The 14,248-nt window shown below is 43.1% G+C and overlaps 1 protein-coding gene across 2 annotated transcripts; it reads right to left on the reverse strand.

Annotated features, from left to right (window-relative positions):
- Window positions 1–955: 955 nt before the first annotated feature.
- Window positions 956–6,721, reverse strand: bspry (B-box and SPRY domain containing). Of its 2 annotated transcripts, none has more exons than XM_077206294.1 (6): window positions 6,143–6,721; window positions 5,393–5,491; window positions 4,576–4,806; window positions 3,259–3,284; window positions 3,027–3,151; window positions 956–2,100 (listed from the first exon to the last, which is right to left on the reverse strand). In XM_077206294.1, exons 1-6 carry the CDS (start codon window positions 6,518–6,520, stop codon window positions 1,565–1,567), a joined length of 1,395 nt encoding a protein of 464 aa, XP_077062409.1. In that variant the 5' UTR covers window positions 6,521–6,721; the 3' UTR covers window positions 956–1,564. The 2 variants fall into 2 exon arrangements, with proteins under 2 accessions (XP_077062409.1, XP_077062408.1); XM_077206293.1 differs by having other exon boundaries at window positions 5,393–5,494; window positions 6,143–6,637.
- Window positions 6,722–14,248: the final 7,527 nt, after the last annotated feature.

Here is a 14,248-nt window from a genome sequence, read left to right on the forward strand (position 1 = left end):
ACTCTGCCAACAAGGTAGTGTCTGTTTGCACTTGGTGTAAATAGACACTTTGATAAATACATCATACATTTTAAACGGACCACTAAATAAGATATGATTTCAAATCAACAGTCATGTATTTAAGTTTGGTCTTAAAACACCTAAAAACATGATCTCTGATTACAATCTCTTCAGAATTTCTCTTTTTAGAAAAGGAAAAACACTCTGTTAATAAAGTATTGCTTTATCATGCCTTATCATAATCTTCCGCTATTTCTCTAATCAAAAGTGGTAATTTATGCCTTGGGTGTTTTACATAGTATTACATCCATAATTGCATATATAACTTTAAATTGTTTAAATAAAGTTATAGAATTGTTTGAAATGTAATGGAACATATTAAATGAGTAACTTTTCAGGAATTGTAAAAAGTCTAAATTTACTCCATTCAAAAACAGTATGACTGTTCAGGGTGAATACTGCAGCATCTATATTTTTATTAATTTGTTACTGTAGCATCTATATTGGTATTTACTTAGTGTAAAAGTGCACTTAGAGCAAATAGCACCCCCTTTCATTTCATTTAGGAATTCAAAACTACCTTGATCACTAAAGCCAATGTAAATATGTGATTATGTTGTTTATAAATACTACATTTTATAAGCGGATCACTAAATGAGATATTGGTGAAAAATTCAAGATGTTTTATAGCATTTAAAAAGTAAAATGGGACATTAATTAAGGAGTTTGTATAACTAATTATACAGGCCACGCCCTTTTGACCAAAAATATGAGAGATGTTTGAGTGAGATAGTGACAGAGAGAGGAAAGATATATATATATATATATATATATATATATATATATATATATATATAAATATATTATATAAAAATAATTAAATTAATCTGAAACACTGAATGACCATCCCAGCATTTTAAAAACAATTTAAATAAATGAGAGAATGAAAAAATGGTTTAACTATTTCAGTCCACATTTTATTGCATGAATACATAACATAGGCCTACATTATCAGATAAAAGGTCAGAATGGTTTCCTGCTCCACATTTCCCTGCTCTCCTGTGACATCAGAGCCATGATCTCACGTGGTCACATGAAAACTCAATATCAGCCATGTTGGGTACTGCTGATAAACGTAAATTTCACAAGAAATGCAGATAATAAATATAGTCAACAATAATTGCACTAATTTTAACACATAAACAAAATGCTTTGAAAGAGATTAAGAATTCATATTAAAATTAAGTGTCAATAACTTAACATGCATGAATATAAAAATATTTCAATTACATATATGTTGTAGCTCTTTTAAGCAGGTTGGCAAAATCAAGGAATTACTGATTAGCTTCAAATTAATTTGTTTCTTTAAATAATCAAACAATGTGATTGACATTATCACTAAAACTTTCTCTTCTTACTGCATGTATTGGTCTTCAATGGCACAGATAATGTAAAAATTATTTTTTTAAATATTGTTGGTTCAAATGACATTGCATAACGTTACATCTACCATTCCTACAAGATCTCGAGATCTTCAGAACCCGTATTAACATTCTTCCGGAGTTCAGTGCACTATAGAGATGCTCTGATCAGCCACAGCACAGGCAGCCAGAAGTGGCTCGCTGAAAGCATGTCTGACAACATGCAGTACTGAAACAGATTCAGGATCATAGAACAGCAGGGTCTGACTGGGCCAATCCAGCAGCAGTCCCACTCTCTTGAGCTTCTTAGCCACTGCGATACCCACACTGCATCCATCATGGCAGAAAGAAAAGTCTTCATCATAATGCGAGAGCACCCATGATTTTGAGTTGTAGCCCAGCCGTGCGCCATTGCTGGTCCCCTTGCGTTCTATGCTGGCATAGCATACACCCACTTTAAAGGCGGCACTCGTGCCCACGTCAAGTACCCACCTCTGAGTACCAGAGGACATGGGAGGGGAGCAGAGGGCGTTAGGCCAGCTGTCGAAGCGCGCAGGGTTATAGGGGGCTAACTGACGCTGACGTTTGGGCAGGAAAGTTAAGGTGTGCTGATCGTTGGAGAGGGAGAGAAGAGGACTGACCGTTTGATTTTCAAAGTGTAGCATAGTTGAACTGTGGGCTAAAGAAAAGAGGGATATGTTAAGAAGATGTTCAGAGCAATAAAATGAGAAGTTGAATGTAAGGGAAGTAAATTTGTGATTTGAAGTACACTACCAGTCAAAAGGTTTTGATCGGTAAGATTTTTGATGTTTTTAAGAGAAGTCTCTTCTGCTCACCAAGGCTGCATTTATTTGATTAAAAATGCAAAAAAAATGCAAAAAAAACATTAATATTGTGAAATATTATTACAATTTAAAACAGCTGTTGTCTATGTGAATATGTTAAAATGTAATTTATTCCTGTGAAAGTAATCAAAAAAAAAGAAATCATTACTTTTATTCAGGATGAATAAATTGATCATAAGTTACAGTAAAGACATTTATAACGTTACAAAAGATTCTATTTCAAATAAATGCTTTTGAACTTTCTATTTCAACATTGATAATAATAAATCTTTTTTGAGCATCAAATCCACTTATTAGAATGATTTCTGAAGGATCATGTGACACTAAAGACTGATGATGCTGAAAATTTAGCTTTGATCACAGGAATAAATTACATTTTAAAATATATTAAAATAGAAAACAGTTATTAACAGTCATCATATTAACAATATTACTGTTTTTTTGTTTTGTTTTTTTAATCAAATAAATGCAGCCTTGGTGAGCAGAAGAGACTTCTTTTAAAAACATAAAAAATATTACCGATCAAAAACTTTTGAACGGCTGTGTGTAATCTAAATGTGTCAATGCCTCAAAATATTACCGTACACTTGATTTTATCATATCACATTGCATATGTTATTAAAATGTAAGCAGGGTCTGAGGCTCATTTTCCAGGGTCTGTCTGAAAACCACTGAGTATGGTGATCATGGACTTACATGTGATATACTGAATCTGTCTTAAATGAACTTCTGTCTTGTGTAAATGTAGAAGAACACTTACCAGACGGCCCAAGCAGCAATGTACTGGCCCATAAACCCTCCATGAGTTTACTGTCACTGCAGCCTCTGTTCAAACTCAGTTGCTCTGTATCTCTAGGTTCACCAACACCCTCTGCATCCTCAATCCTAGCACAGTCATGTACACGATCAATTATCATACCCAGCTTGTCTCATTTTGTGCGTTTATTTATTTATGTAGGCTTTTTGTTGCGTTTATTGCAAACTGTAATTACCTGTCATTAATTTCCTCGTTAGAGCTCTAAATAATAAAGAACAAAAAAATACAAAAATCAGTGGATTATCTCACAAATGTAATTTAGTCATACAAATATAAATATGTATGTTTTATTAATTGATTATGAACATCTAAATAGAAAAACAATGAATCTGATTTAGGTTTTTAGGTTTAAGTTTTGAGTACTTTAGATAATATTATTTTGGGGAATCAGTTATCTACTCTGTGGAGTACTATTGAAAACTAACTACTTGTACTCTATATTTCCAAAAAACAACAACAACAACAACAACAACAACAACATTGTACTCTATTTATAACTATGATCAAATGTCAATTATCTGCTGATGAATTTGATGTGTATCCTAGAACATCATGCTGTCTGGACAAATTACCTTTAATTTGATTGATTTGTTTTCCTTAATAAGTTTGAAAATTGAAGCAGTGGGAAAATTGTGATTTGGTACTTTAAAGAAATCAGCTCTTCTGGGGTAAATTTCATCAGGACATGTCCAGGTCATATTTCATCAAAAATCAAAAGAAATAAAATGGTATTAATTACATAGAAATACTCCAAATAGATCAGTTTTGCTTTATGTTTATACATTTTGAATAATGTTGACTTAGGTTGAATGCGCAAGTACAGTAATGAATTCGTAACACTTTACAATAAGGTTAGTTAGTTAACATTAGTTAACTACCTTAGTTAACATGAATTAAGAATGAACAATACTTCTACAGCATTTATTAATTTTAGTTATTATTAATTATAACATTTACTAATACATTATTAAAATCAAAGGTGGTATTTGTTAACATTAGTTAATGCACAGTGAACTAACATGAACAAACAATGAACAGCTGGATTTTTATTAACTAACATAAACAAAGATTAATACATGTAACAAATGTATTGCTCATTGTTAGTTCATGTTAGTTAATACATTAACTGTTAACTAATGAACATTATTGTAAAGTGTTACCAATTAATTCAATAACTTCAAATATTTATTCTTCTTACTGGCTCCATGTGTAAGCAAGATGATCATATTTTGTGAATACATAAAGTGAATGAAGCATTAATTGAGATTTGGATTGTGCCCCAAATTCTCATTGCTGTAAGGAAAAAAAAAATCTCATAAATCTTCTGAAATTTGGCAAAAAGATGTCAAACTCTTTCTTTTGTTTTCAGCAGTCAGTTTCCTTGTTAATTTCTAATTCTTTAGTATGATGTCTTTATTGAAAAAGTATCTATGCTTAAAATTTTCATAATTTATCAGCACTTTTTACACTCCTGACTTCTTCATTCACTCACCACAAGCATGGCATCTGTGGAGTGTGTGAGTGAGTGCACCAGGCTGGTGCGTGTGTGTGAGAGTTTCTCCAGAGTGTGTGTCCAGTGTGCTCTCTGAGTGAGAAGGCACTGCTCAACACGCTCTTCTTCTCTCTGTATGGCCTCTAGGAGACGCTGCTCCTCTTCCTCCAGAGCCTCACGCACCACTTTCACCTGAGCCAGTACTCGTTCTCTAGCACTGTTGGCATCAATCTAGGAATTAAATAACACAAGAGGCAATTACAATAACATATTACAATGTTATAACTACACTTCATCTGAAGACCAGTGACATTAAAGAAAACTTTACAATAAGGTTCATTAGTTAACATTAGTTAATGTATTAACTAACATGAACTAACCATGAGCAAAACATTTGTTGCTGTATTTATTAATCTTTGTTACTGTTGGTTAATAAAAATACTGTTCATTGTTTGTTCATGTTAGTGCATTAACTAATGTTAAGAAGATTTTAATAGAGTATTAATAAATGTTGAAACTAACATGAACAAAGATTAATAAATGCTGTATAAGTGCAGTTCATTATTAGTTCATGCTAACTATTGTTAACTAATGAACCTTATTGTGAAGTGTTACCAAAAAATCATTTGAAACCCTAAAGAATAAGTTACATTGGTCAAAAATATAGTAATATCACAGTCCAATTAGTTCCGATAACATAATATTACCATGGTATATGGCTGCCATTGTGTGAGTTCTGCAGTTAATACACAGCTCTCTCTCTCTCTCTTTCTCTCTGCATGTTCGGAAATAGTAAATAAGTGAATTCTTCAGGTACCTGTACAGCTTTCTCTCTTGATGTAAGCGTACGGTCAATGAATCGTTCAATCCGCAGGGCTTGCAGCTGCATTTTTTCGCAGGCATCCACCAACTGATTCTGCTTAATACAAAGAAGAATAATTATTCCAAGATCACATAAGAGGCATTAAACCAGGAACTGAATGGAATGCAGGTGGCAGGAATGTGAACATAATCAGTATTCGATCAATAAGTAATATAACATAATAGTTCTTAAGAAAGGTGTTTTTTTTTTTTTTTTTTTTTTTTTTTACAGTAGCCTATGGGAAAGATAGTTAAGATTCTAGTTAAGTTCTAGTCAATACAACATTTGAAATGCAATGTTGAAAAAAAAACTGCCAGAAAAAATAAATGCAGCTATCTTTTAGCGAAGCGTTTTTATAAAATGTTATATGAGAGGATAGATAACTACTTCAATTTTACCAAATAGAATATATGCATCTAATTGCAGTGATAAAATACATTTAATGAAGCCGTATCTTTCTCAATTTTAGTGAGCCTTCAGGTAACTTTGGGGCGTCTGAAACGTAGGCTGCTGACGTAATGAAACTGACCACGCCCTCTCGATGTGAATATACACAAACGCACAAGACTGCTGAAACTCTTACATGATTATTCTAACTGTAGAGATATATTTTAAGGGAAGAATTAATCTTTTGTTATGAATTATTTTGTCAATGTTTTATACGTTGAAACCTATTATTATGTTATTTAACTAATAGTGACTCACCCGTACTACAGTTGCCCGGGTAACCAGCTCTGTCACTGTATGACCCTGACAAGCTCCATCCAGCACACATTGCGAGCATTTCAGTCTCCCTTCTGTATTACAGTACAGCTGTAGTTCGCATTCATGTTCTGAACACAGTTTCGCTTCTCCTGAAGCCGATAAGGAGTCTGCCCCGCTGCCAACAGGGGTCTCCACATATTTGCGCACAGGTTTTGTCGACGATTCGCCATTAACTGTGACATTGGTGTTTGAAAAGAGCTCTTCGCCTTCACTTCTTATTCGATATTCATGTTTTGGATGGTCGTCCAGTCCAGGGTCAGTCTCCAGGTCATTGACGTGCAAGGACACCGTTGCCAGTTCACAAAGTCTATAGTCCATATTGCACCGAGAGATAATATGTTAAGTTACTTAGCAGAATAAAATACAATGGGTTCGCCTGGGTTCCCTGATGTATACTGTAAAATACCCGTAGCGCAGGTGTATCCAGTTTTAGAGCCCTGCCTACCTATCGCAGGTGTATAACACGGAAGTGGACTGGTTGTTGAGTGCGCAAGTCTGAAATTAAATTTGTCTGCAGACAGTGCCACTGGCCTAGTCACTCGCGTGAAACTTGGGGCTGTTCTTGACTTGCAATATGCTAATGTGTCATCTGATCTTGCATGTGGGATATTGGCTGAAATCAGACAACACTGCTCTGTTAATGTGTAACTCCATTCTCAAGTCTATTTGCTACACAATACTTACCATGTTCATAGACCATCGTAATCTAAAACATTTCAAATAATAAGATGGCACAATGTAAAAAAAAGAAAAAAAGAAAAAGAGGTGAAATATTACGAAGGTAATAAAAAAAATCAAGCAATTGGCGTGCAATGAAATTTATTGAGCACCAATATGCTACAGGTGCAGGGGTCCACGAGTTCATGTGCTATACATTTTGTACATGGAGTACAGCATTGTTAAACTTTTTGTTAAACAGTGTTAGGCTCAAATCTTTGGAATCACTGCAAAGATTCTTTCAAATTTCAATCAATGACCCTTTTTGAAGTACATCGTTAAGCCAGAGGGTGGCTACAACTATTGTCATTATGAGTGAATCATTGAATCATTCTGATGCCAACTGCAAAAAGTTTAAGTGTTTCCTATTTTGTGTGCCTTATGCATCGGACATTCAACCAAGAGTCCGTATATAGGCGAGATATCTGAGGCTGAATCAATTTCCGCATCTCAACAGAAGATATGATATAAGTAGGCCCACTTCTGATCACTCAGTGTCTAAATCTGATCGCTCGCTTTCATTCACTCATTAAATGGGTTATGTTAGTGGAGTAATGAATAGGGAATTGTGAATGAGGGTATATGGGGGTGATATCGGATACAGTGATTTCAGATAGTTCAGACTCAACCGACTCATTGGGTTCCCTTTCGAGAGGTCTCTCCTATTGCGTAAGTAGCTTACGCTATGGGAAAACTCCTTTTCTCGAGAATATTGAAGTCTTTATGTAAAACGCATTGCAGCTGCACAGCAGACAGCAATGAACGAAGGAGCTCGGTCATTGGCTGTGCTGCGGCAACTTGCTCGAACCAGTGACGGGGCGACTCTGAATGCGCGACCAATGAGCGCGCCTCGCGCCCGCGCGCATCAGAGCCCGCCAAGATGGGCGTGGCCAAGAGCTATATATTGGGCGCCCCGTCATGAGAGTTCTTTAGATTTAATCTCCTTCAGTGAACACCCTCTTCGCTGAATCCTCCGGATTATTGAAAGCCTTCGCCGCCGTGGAAAAGCATACCAGCGGGATTGCTACGAGGACGTCGGCATCTTCAGCCGCCTTCGAACGCCATCCTACTGAGCCATCCGGCGCGCTACACGCTACACGCAAGTATTTACATCTGTTCGCCCCTCGACATTTGTAAAAGAGCACATTTCTGAGGCGTTGTTTCAAATGCCTTCCTGCGCGTCGTGCAGAGACCTTCTTCCGGACGGGGATCGTCACATCATCTGCGCTCGCTGCCTGGGCCGGGACCACGCAGAAGCTGCTTTGACCAAGGGCGGATGCCCGGAATGTGACGACCTGGGTCTCTCCGCACTGCGGGCTCGCTTCGCCGCTTTCGCCGCGAGCGAGCCCATCGCCGACACCCCTCTGTTTGAGCCGCGTGTTAAGAAAAAGCGCCGCTCACAGAGGCTTCCTGAACCTGAGCTCAGTGACGTCACGCCGAGCCAGTCCCCGCGTGGTTCACCGCCGCTCTTGTCTTCCCCACCGCCGGTTCAGTTCACTCAGCCGGATCCACACCCCTCTAGCAGAGCGGTGGGCCTTGTGACTTTCGGCGCGTCCGAGGACGACAGGGGAGTAGATGACTCTTTGTCCATCGACGCTGCATCTGACGACTGGCCGGGCTCCACTTTCGACCCCGCCCCGTCGACGCTAACTAGCACGAGTGGGGGCTCCTCTATAGATACAGAGATTGTCCGCATCCTCTCGAAGGCCGTGGAGGACCTCGGGCTCGATTGGTCTTCTCCCGAAGAACCAACCCGAAGCCGTCTGGACGAGTGGTTTCTGCAGGGGCGCCAGCAGGCCCCTCGGCAAAGGCCTTCTCCTTTCTTCCAGGAAGTTCACGACGAACTCACCAAGTCATGGAAAGCCCCCCACTCTGCGCGTCTGAAGCCTTCTTTTTCTTCGTCGCTCTCCTCTGTGGACGGCGCGAAGTAAAGAGGCTACGAGGGAACGCCACCCCTCGAGGAGGCCGTGGCCAATCATCTCTGCCCGCCCTCCACCAACGGATGGAAAGCCAAGGCTTCCCACCCCTCGAAGCCCTGCCGCACCACTTCGGCTCTCGCTGGTCGCGCCTACGCTGCCGCCGGCCAAGCTGCGTCAGCGCTTCACTCAATGGCGGTACTTCAAGTGTTCCAAGCCAAGCTTCTCCGCTCCCTGGACGAGTCTGGCCCCGAACCCGGAGCCTTCAAGGACCTACGCAGCGCGACTGACATAGCCCTGCGAGCCACGAAGGCCACCGCCCAGTCTATTGGCCGCGCCATGGCTAATTTGACTGTTCTCGAGCGCCTTTGTGGTTGACTCTGACGGAGATGAAGGACGCGGATAAGGCCCCGTTTCTCGACGCGCCTATCTCCACCAGCGGGCTGTTTGGACCGGCAGTTAAAGGTTTCGCCGAACGCTTCACTGAGGCCCAGAACGCTTCACAAGCTATGCGCCTTTTCCTGCCTAAACGCTCCAGCTCATCGCAGAGCAGACAGAGGCCGCCACAACCGCAGCGGGCTAGAGCAGCCCCCACCGCCTCTCAGCCCGCGCCTCAGACTGACGCTCGACGCCGCTCGCGCTCCCACAACCGCAAGCCGCCTCCTGAGCGACGGGGTCCTCGGCCCAAGATTGTGCTGAACCCTGAGCCTCGAAAGCCTTCCTAGCCACAGGAATGAGAAGAGAGAGTGCGTGTCTCGCAAAAGCCGGACAACTCTCTCTGCAACATCTCAAACATTACCCAGTCCCCGTACAGGCGGCTGGAAATGTCTATACAGCAGTCAATGGGCCAGTCACAGAGCTCGCTCACCTGTAAACAAACGCCGTTTTTACGGCGACACACAGAAAACACAAAAAGAGTATTTTTCTGCCTGTGTCACTAAGGGTTCACATGTCCACAAGTGTGCATTCCCAGATACTGTCAAAACAGTGCCAAATTCATTCCCAGCTGCACGCCCCATGAATGTAGATCACGTGCCTACGGTCATGTACGCACCACTACACACAAGCACTGTTCACACAGTTATGAATTCATCCCCAGTAAAAGCGGGAAACATTATAAAAGTGACGCGTGTGCCTACCACTGTCTATGCACCCCCACTTATAAACACTGTCCCTACAGTGTCAAACACAACCCCAGCTCAGGCTGCGAGTCTTACAGACATAGCGCGCGCTGTTGTAATCACACACGCGCCCATTCACTCAGCTGCTCAGCGCGCGCCCGCGCCTCTGAGAGCTACGAGCTCAGGCGATTCGCTGCCCGGGTCCCTACGTCACAGCGGCCCGCCCCTAGCCTGTATTCAGCCCATATCTGTACACGTAGCGGCATGGGAAAACATTCCAGATATGCCGAAATGGGTGTTGAATATAATAAAGCACGGATACTCACTCCAGTCCGCTTGCAGACTACCACGTTTTACGACTGTGGTCGAAACAAAAGGGAGAAAGGAGTGTTCGCATGTTCTACGCACCGAGGTGCGCAAATTAATAGAAAAGGGCGCTGTGGAAACTGTTTCCCCCTCTATGAGCGGGGCAGGTCTTTACAGCCGCTATTTTCTAGTCCCGAAAAAGGATGGCGGTCTCCGCCCCATCCTAGATCTCAGACACCTGAACAAAGCACTAATGATTCGCTCGTTCAGAATGTTGACAACCAAACATATCCTCGCTCAAGTACGCCCAGGAGATTGGTTTCTCTCAGTGGATCTGAAAGATGCTTACTTTCACATTTCAATAGCGCCTCATCACAGGCCTTTTCTGAGATTCGCTTTCGAGGGACAGTCTTACCAGTACACAGTACTTCCGTTCGGCCTGTCCCTGGCTCCCCGTACATTCACGAAATGTATGGATGCAGCACTCTCCCCCCTGAGACGAAGGGGAGTGCGAATACTGAATTATCTCGACGATTGGCTGGTCCTAGCACAATCAGAGAGTCAGTTAATAACACACAGATCTTGGATTATCAGCCATCTAGAATGCCTGGGTCTAAAAATCAATTTTGCAAAAAGTATACTATCTCCCAGCCAGAAGATTTCTTTCCTGGGAACAGTTCTAGACTCGATGCAAATGACAGCTCGTCTCTCATCAGAGCGCGCGCTCACCATCCGGCGCCTTGCAACATCATTCAGGGCGGGCGCGCGCGCCCCCGTCAAGCGGTTTCAGAGGATGCTGGGTCTCATGGCCTCAGCATCGGCCGTACTCCAGCTAGGATTGTTGCATATGCGTCCTCTCCAACGCTGGCTCAAGAGCCGCGTCCCTGCTCACGCGTGGCGTTCGGGCCACCTTTTAGTCAGAGCGAACCACGGCTGTATAAAAGCCCTGACGCACTGGAAAGCCGCCGACTGGTACCAGTCAGGCGTGAGTCTGGGTGTGAACACAAGGAGAAAGATGATCACAACAGATGCCTCCAAAATTGGTTGGGGGGCCCTTTACGAGGGCAGGCCTGTCTCCGGCTTTTGGTCAAACCCGGAGAAGCGGCTACACATAAACTGTCTGGAGATGAAAGCGGTCGCTTTGGCTCTCAGAGCCCTGCTTCCACATCTAAAAAACGAACGGACAACATGACGGTTGTGTCGTACATAAATCGCCAGTGTGGACTCAGGTCGAGCTCCATGCATTCAATGACCAGGAGACTCATCTTATGGTCCCAGCACAACTTGCGCTCGCTGAGAGCAGCGCATGTGCCAGGCGCGCTGAACCAAGGGGCAGACATGCTATCCAGAGACAAGATTCTCCCAGGAGAATGGGCTCTCAACCCGCTGACGATTCAGTGGTTATGGAAAATCTTTGGCGAGGCGGAGGTCGACCTCTTCGCCTCCAAGGAGAATGCACACTGCTCTCTTTTCTTCACGAAAAGCACGGACGCGCTCGCCCAGAGCTGGCCGAGCCCCCCCTTATATGCTTTTCCCCCGATCGCGATGCTGCCACAGGTCATCAGTCGGGTCAGAGAGGAGAAAAACGCAGTGCTCCTGATAGCCCCACTCTGGAAGAACCAAACATGGTTCCCAGAATTGATGCAAAAGCAATATGCACCACGGCCGATTCCACTGAGGCCAGACCTCCTCAGTCAGGCCAGCGGGATGATATTTCATCCCCGCCCCGATCTGTGGGCCCTTCATGCATGGCCCCTCAACGGGTTCCCAGGAACCTCACGAGTGGAGCGCAAAAAACCATCGCTGAGGCGCGGGCGCCCTCCACAAGACGCTTATATGCCCAGAAATGGAAATTGTTCAGTGACTGGTGTAACGTCGAGGGCCTGAACCCTGAAACATGCGAGATTACGAACGTACTCATTTTTATACAAGGGCTTCTGGAGGCGGGCCGCTCCCCCTCCACGCTCAAAGTATATGTGGCGGCCATCACAGCGTCACATGACCCTGTGATGGAACGTCCATTGGGAAGAAACAACCTAATTATTCGTTTCCTAAGGGGCGCTAGGAGGATGAACCCTTCACGCCCCCCCTCAGTGCCGATCTGGGACCTAGCTACTGTCCTAGACGCCCTTATAGGGCCCCCGTTCGAACCACTCCGAACCGTGCACATTAAGCAGCTCTCGCTCAAAACTGCGCTCTTGCTGGCACTCGCCTTGGTCAAGAGAGTGGGCGATCTGCACGCGCTTTCGGCAAGCGCTGCCTGCTTGGAATTCGGACCATAACGACTGCAGGGTCGTCCTTAGGCCAAAACATGGGTATATTCCTAAAGTGCTCACCACTCCCTTCACAGCACAGGTTATCTCCCTAACTGCGCTATCGTCTCCAGCAGACGAACACGACGCTAACCTTCTCTGCCCCGTTAGGGCTCTCAGAGTGTATTTGGAGCGTTCTGCCCCATTCAGACAGACAGAACAACTGTTTATATGCTTTGGCGGCCGTACGAAGGGTTCCGCCGTTTCAAAGCAGAGAATCTCTCACTGGATAGTTGAGGCTATAGCTCTGGCTTATGAAGCCAAGGGACTTCAATGCCCCTGGGGAGTCAAAGCACACTCCACCAGGAGTTTGGCTTCTTCCTGGGCGTGGTCGAGCGGGATACCGATCGAGGATATTTGTGCAGCGGCAGGCTGGGCCTCACCGTCCACATTTATCAGGTTTTACAACCTACAGGTCCCGACATTGCATTCCAATGTACTATCAGCATGATGCTAGTAGAACTATGAGTTCGTATCTAGATTATGTATGTGCTTGTGTCACACTGAGCGCCTTCTGGCCGCTCTTTACTTTTTCCCCACATATAAAGCTTGCCTCTGCCGGCTAGTTGGATGATAACTTTGCTTTTTAGCTCAGGCACCTGCCTCTGGCTATCATAAGGCGAAGTTCAGCACGCACAGCGTTTTGCATGTTGTTCTCATAGCGTAAGCTATACTTACGCAATAGGAGAGACCTCTCGAAAGGGAACGACTCGGTTACTAACGTAACCTCGGTTCCCTGAGAGGAGGGAACGAGTATTGCGTAAGCTGCCGTGCTTGTGCTTGGTTAGTTCGCTTCAGTCGTTTTAACCTAAAGAACTCTCATGACGGGGCGCCCAATATATAGCTCTTGGCCACGCCCATCTTGGCGGGCTCTGACGCGCGCGGACGCGAGGCGCGCTCATTGGTCGCGCATTCAGAGTCGCCCCGTCATTGGTTCGAGCAAGTTGCCGCAGCACAGCCAATGACCGAGCTCCTTCGCTCATTGCTGTCTGCTGTGCAGCTGCAATGCGTTTTACATAAAGACTTCAATATTCTCGAGAAAAGGAGTTTTCCCATAGCGTAAGCTACTTACGCAATACTCGTTCCCTCCTCTCAGGGAACCGAGGTTACGTTAATAACCGAATCGTTAAGGGGCGACCTTTAACTCAACGGGTCGGTGTTGAGTCTGAACTAAATTTAGAACGGCACAGAAAGAATGATATCTAAATGAGCTAGGACATCACTTTCATGAAAGAACTAAGAGGGCTGTAACCGAAATCACCCCTTATGAAAGGCTCTTTCATGGCCCACATTCAAATGCGGTCACATGCTTCATGAGTTAAATAGCCTATATTAAATTGATGAGTGGCACCTTTTCCTATTTTTTTTTTTAATTATGCTTCAGACCTCGTTCTACATTCTCTTATTTTATCGTTTACATAATTTATTCAATGCAACTTTCTAGCATGTTCATTGTAAATTGTAAATGAACACTTATCTTGATATATGCACATACACATACGTATACACATGTGCATACAATAAAACTTTTTTTTTAATTTACAAAGGGATTCCGAAAAATATTTACGTTTCATGGAAATGAAGAGTTGTGCTTTCAAAACAAAAAAATGCTAATTATGAATATGCTGCTGATGTAGAGTAAAAAAAAATAGATTCCAGTACATTTAACTAAAA

Source organism: Siphateles boraxobius, unplaced genomic scaffold, assembly GCF_051911475.1.
Source record: "Siphateles boraxobius isolate OS27281-9 unplaced genomic scaffold, OSU_SipBor_1 56, whole genome shotgun sequence".
Lineage (NCBI taxonomy): Eukaryota > Metazoa > Chordata > Actinopteri > Cypriniformes > Leuciscidae > Siphateles > Siphateles boraxobius.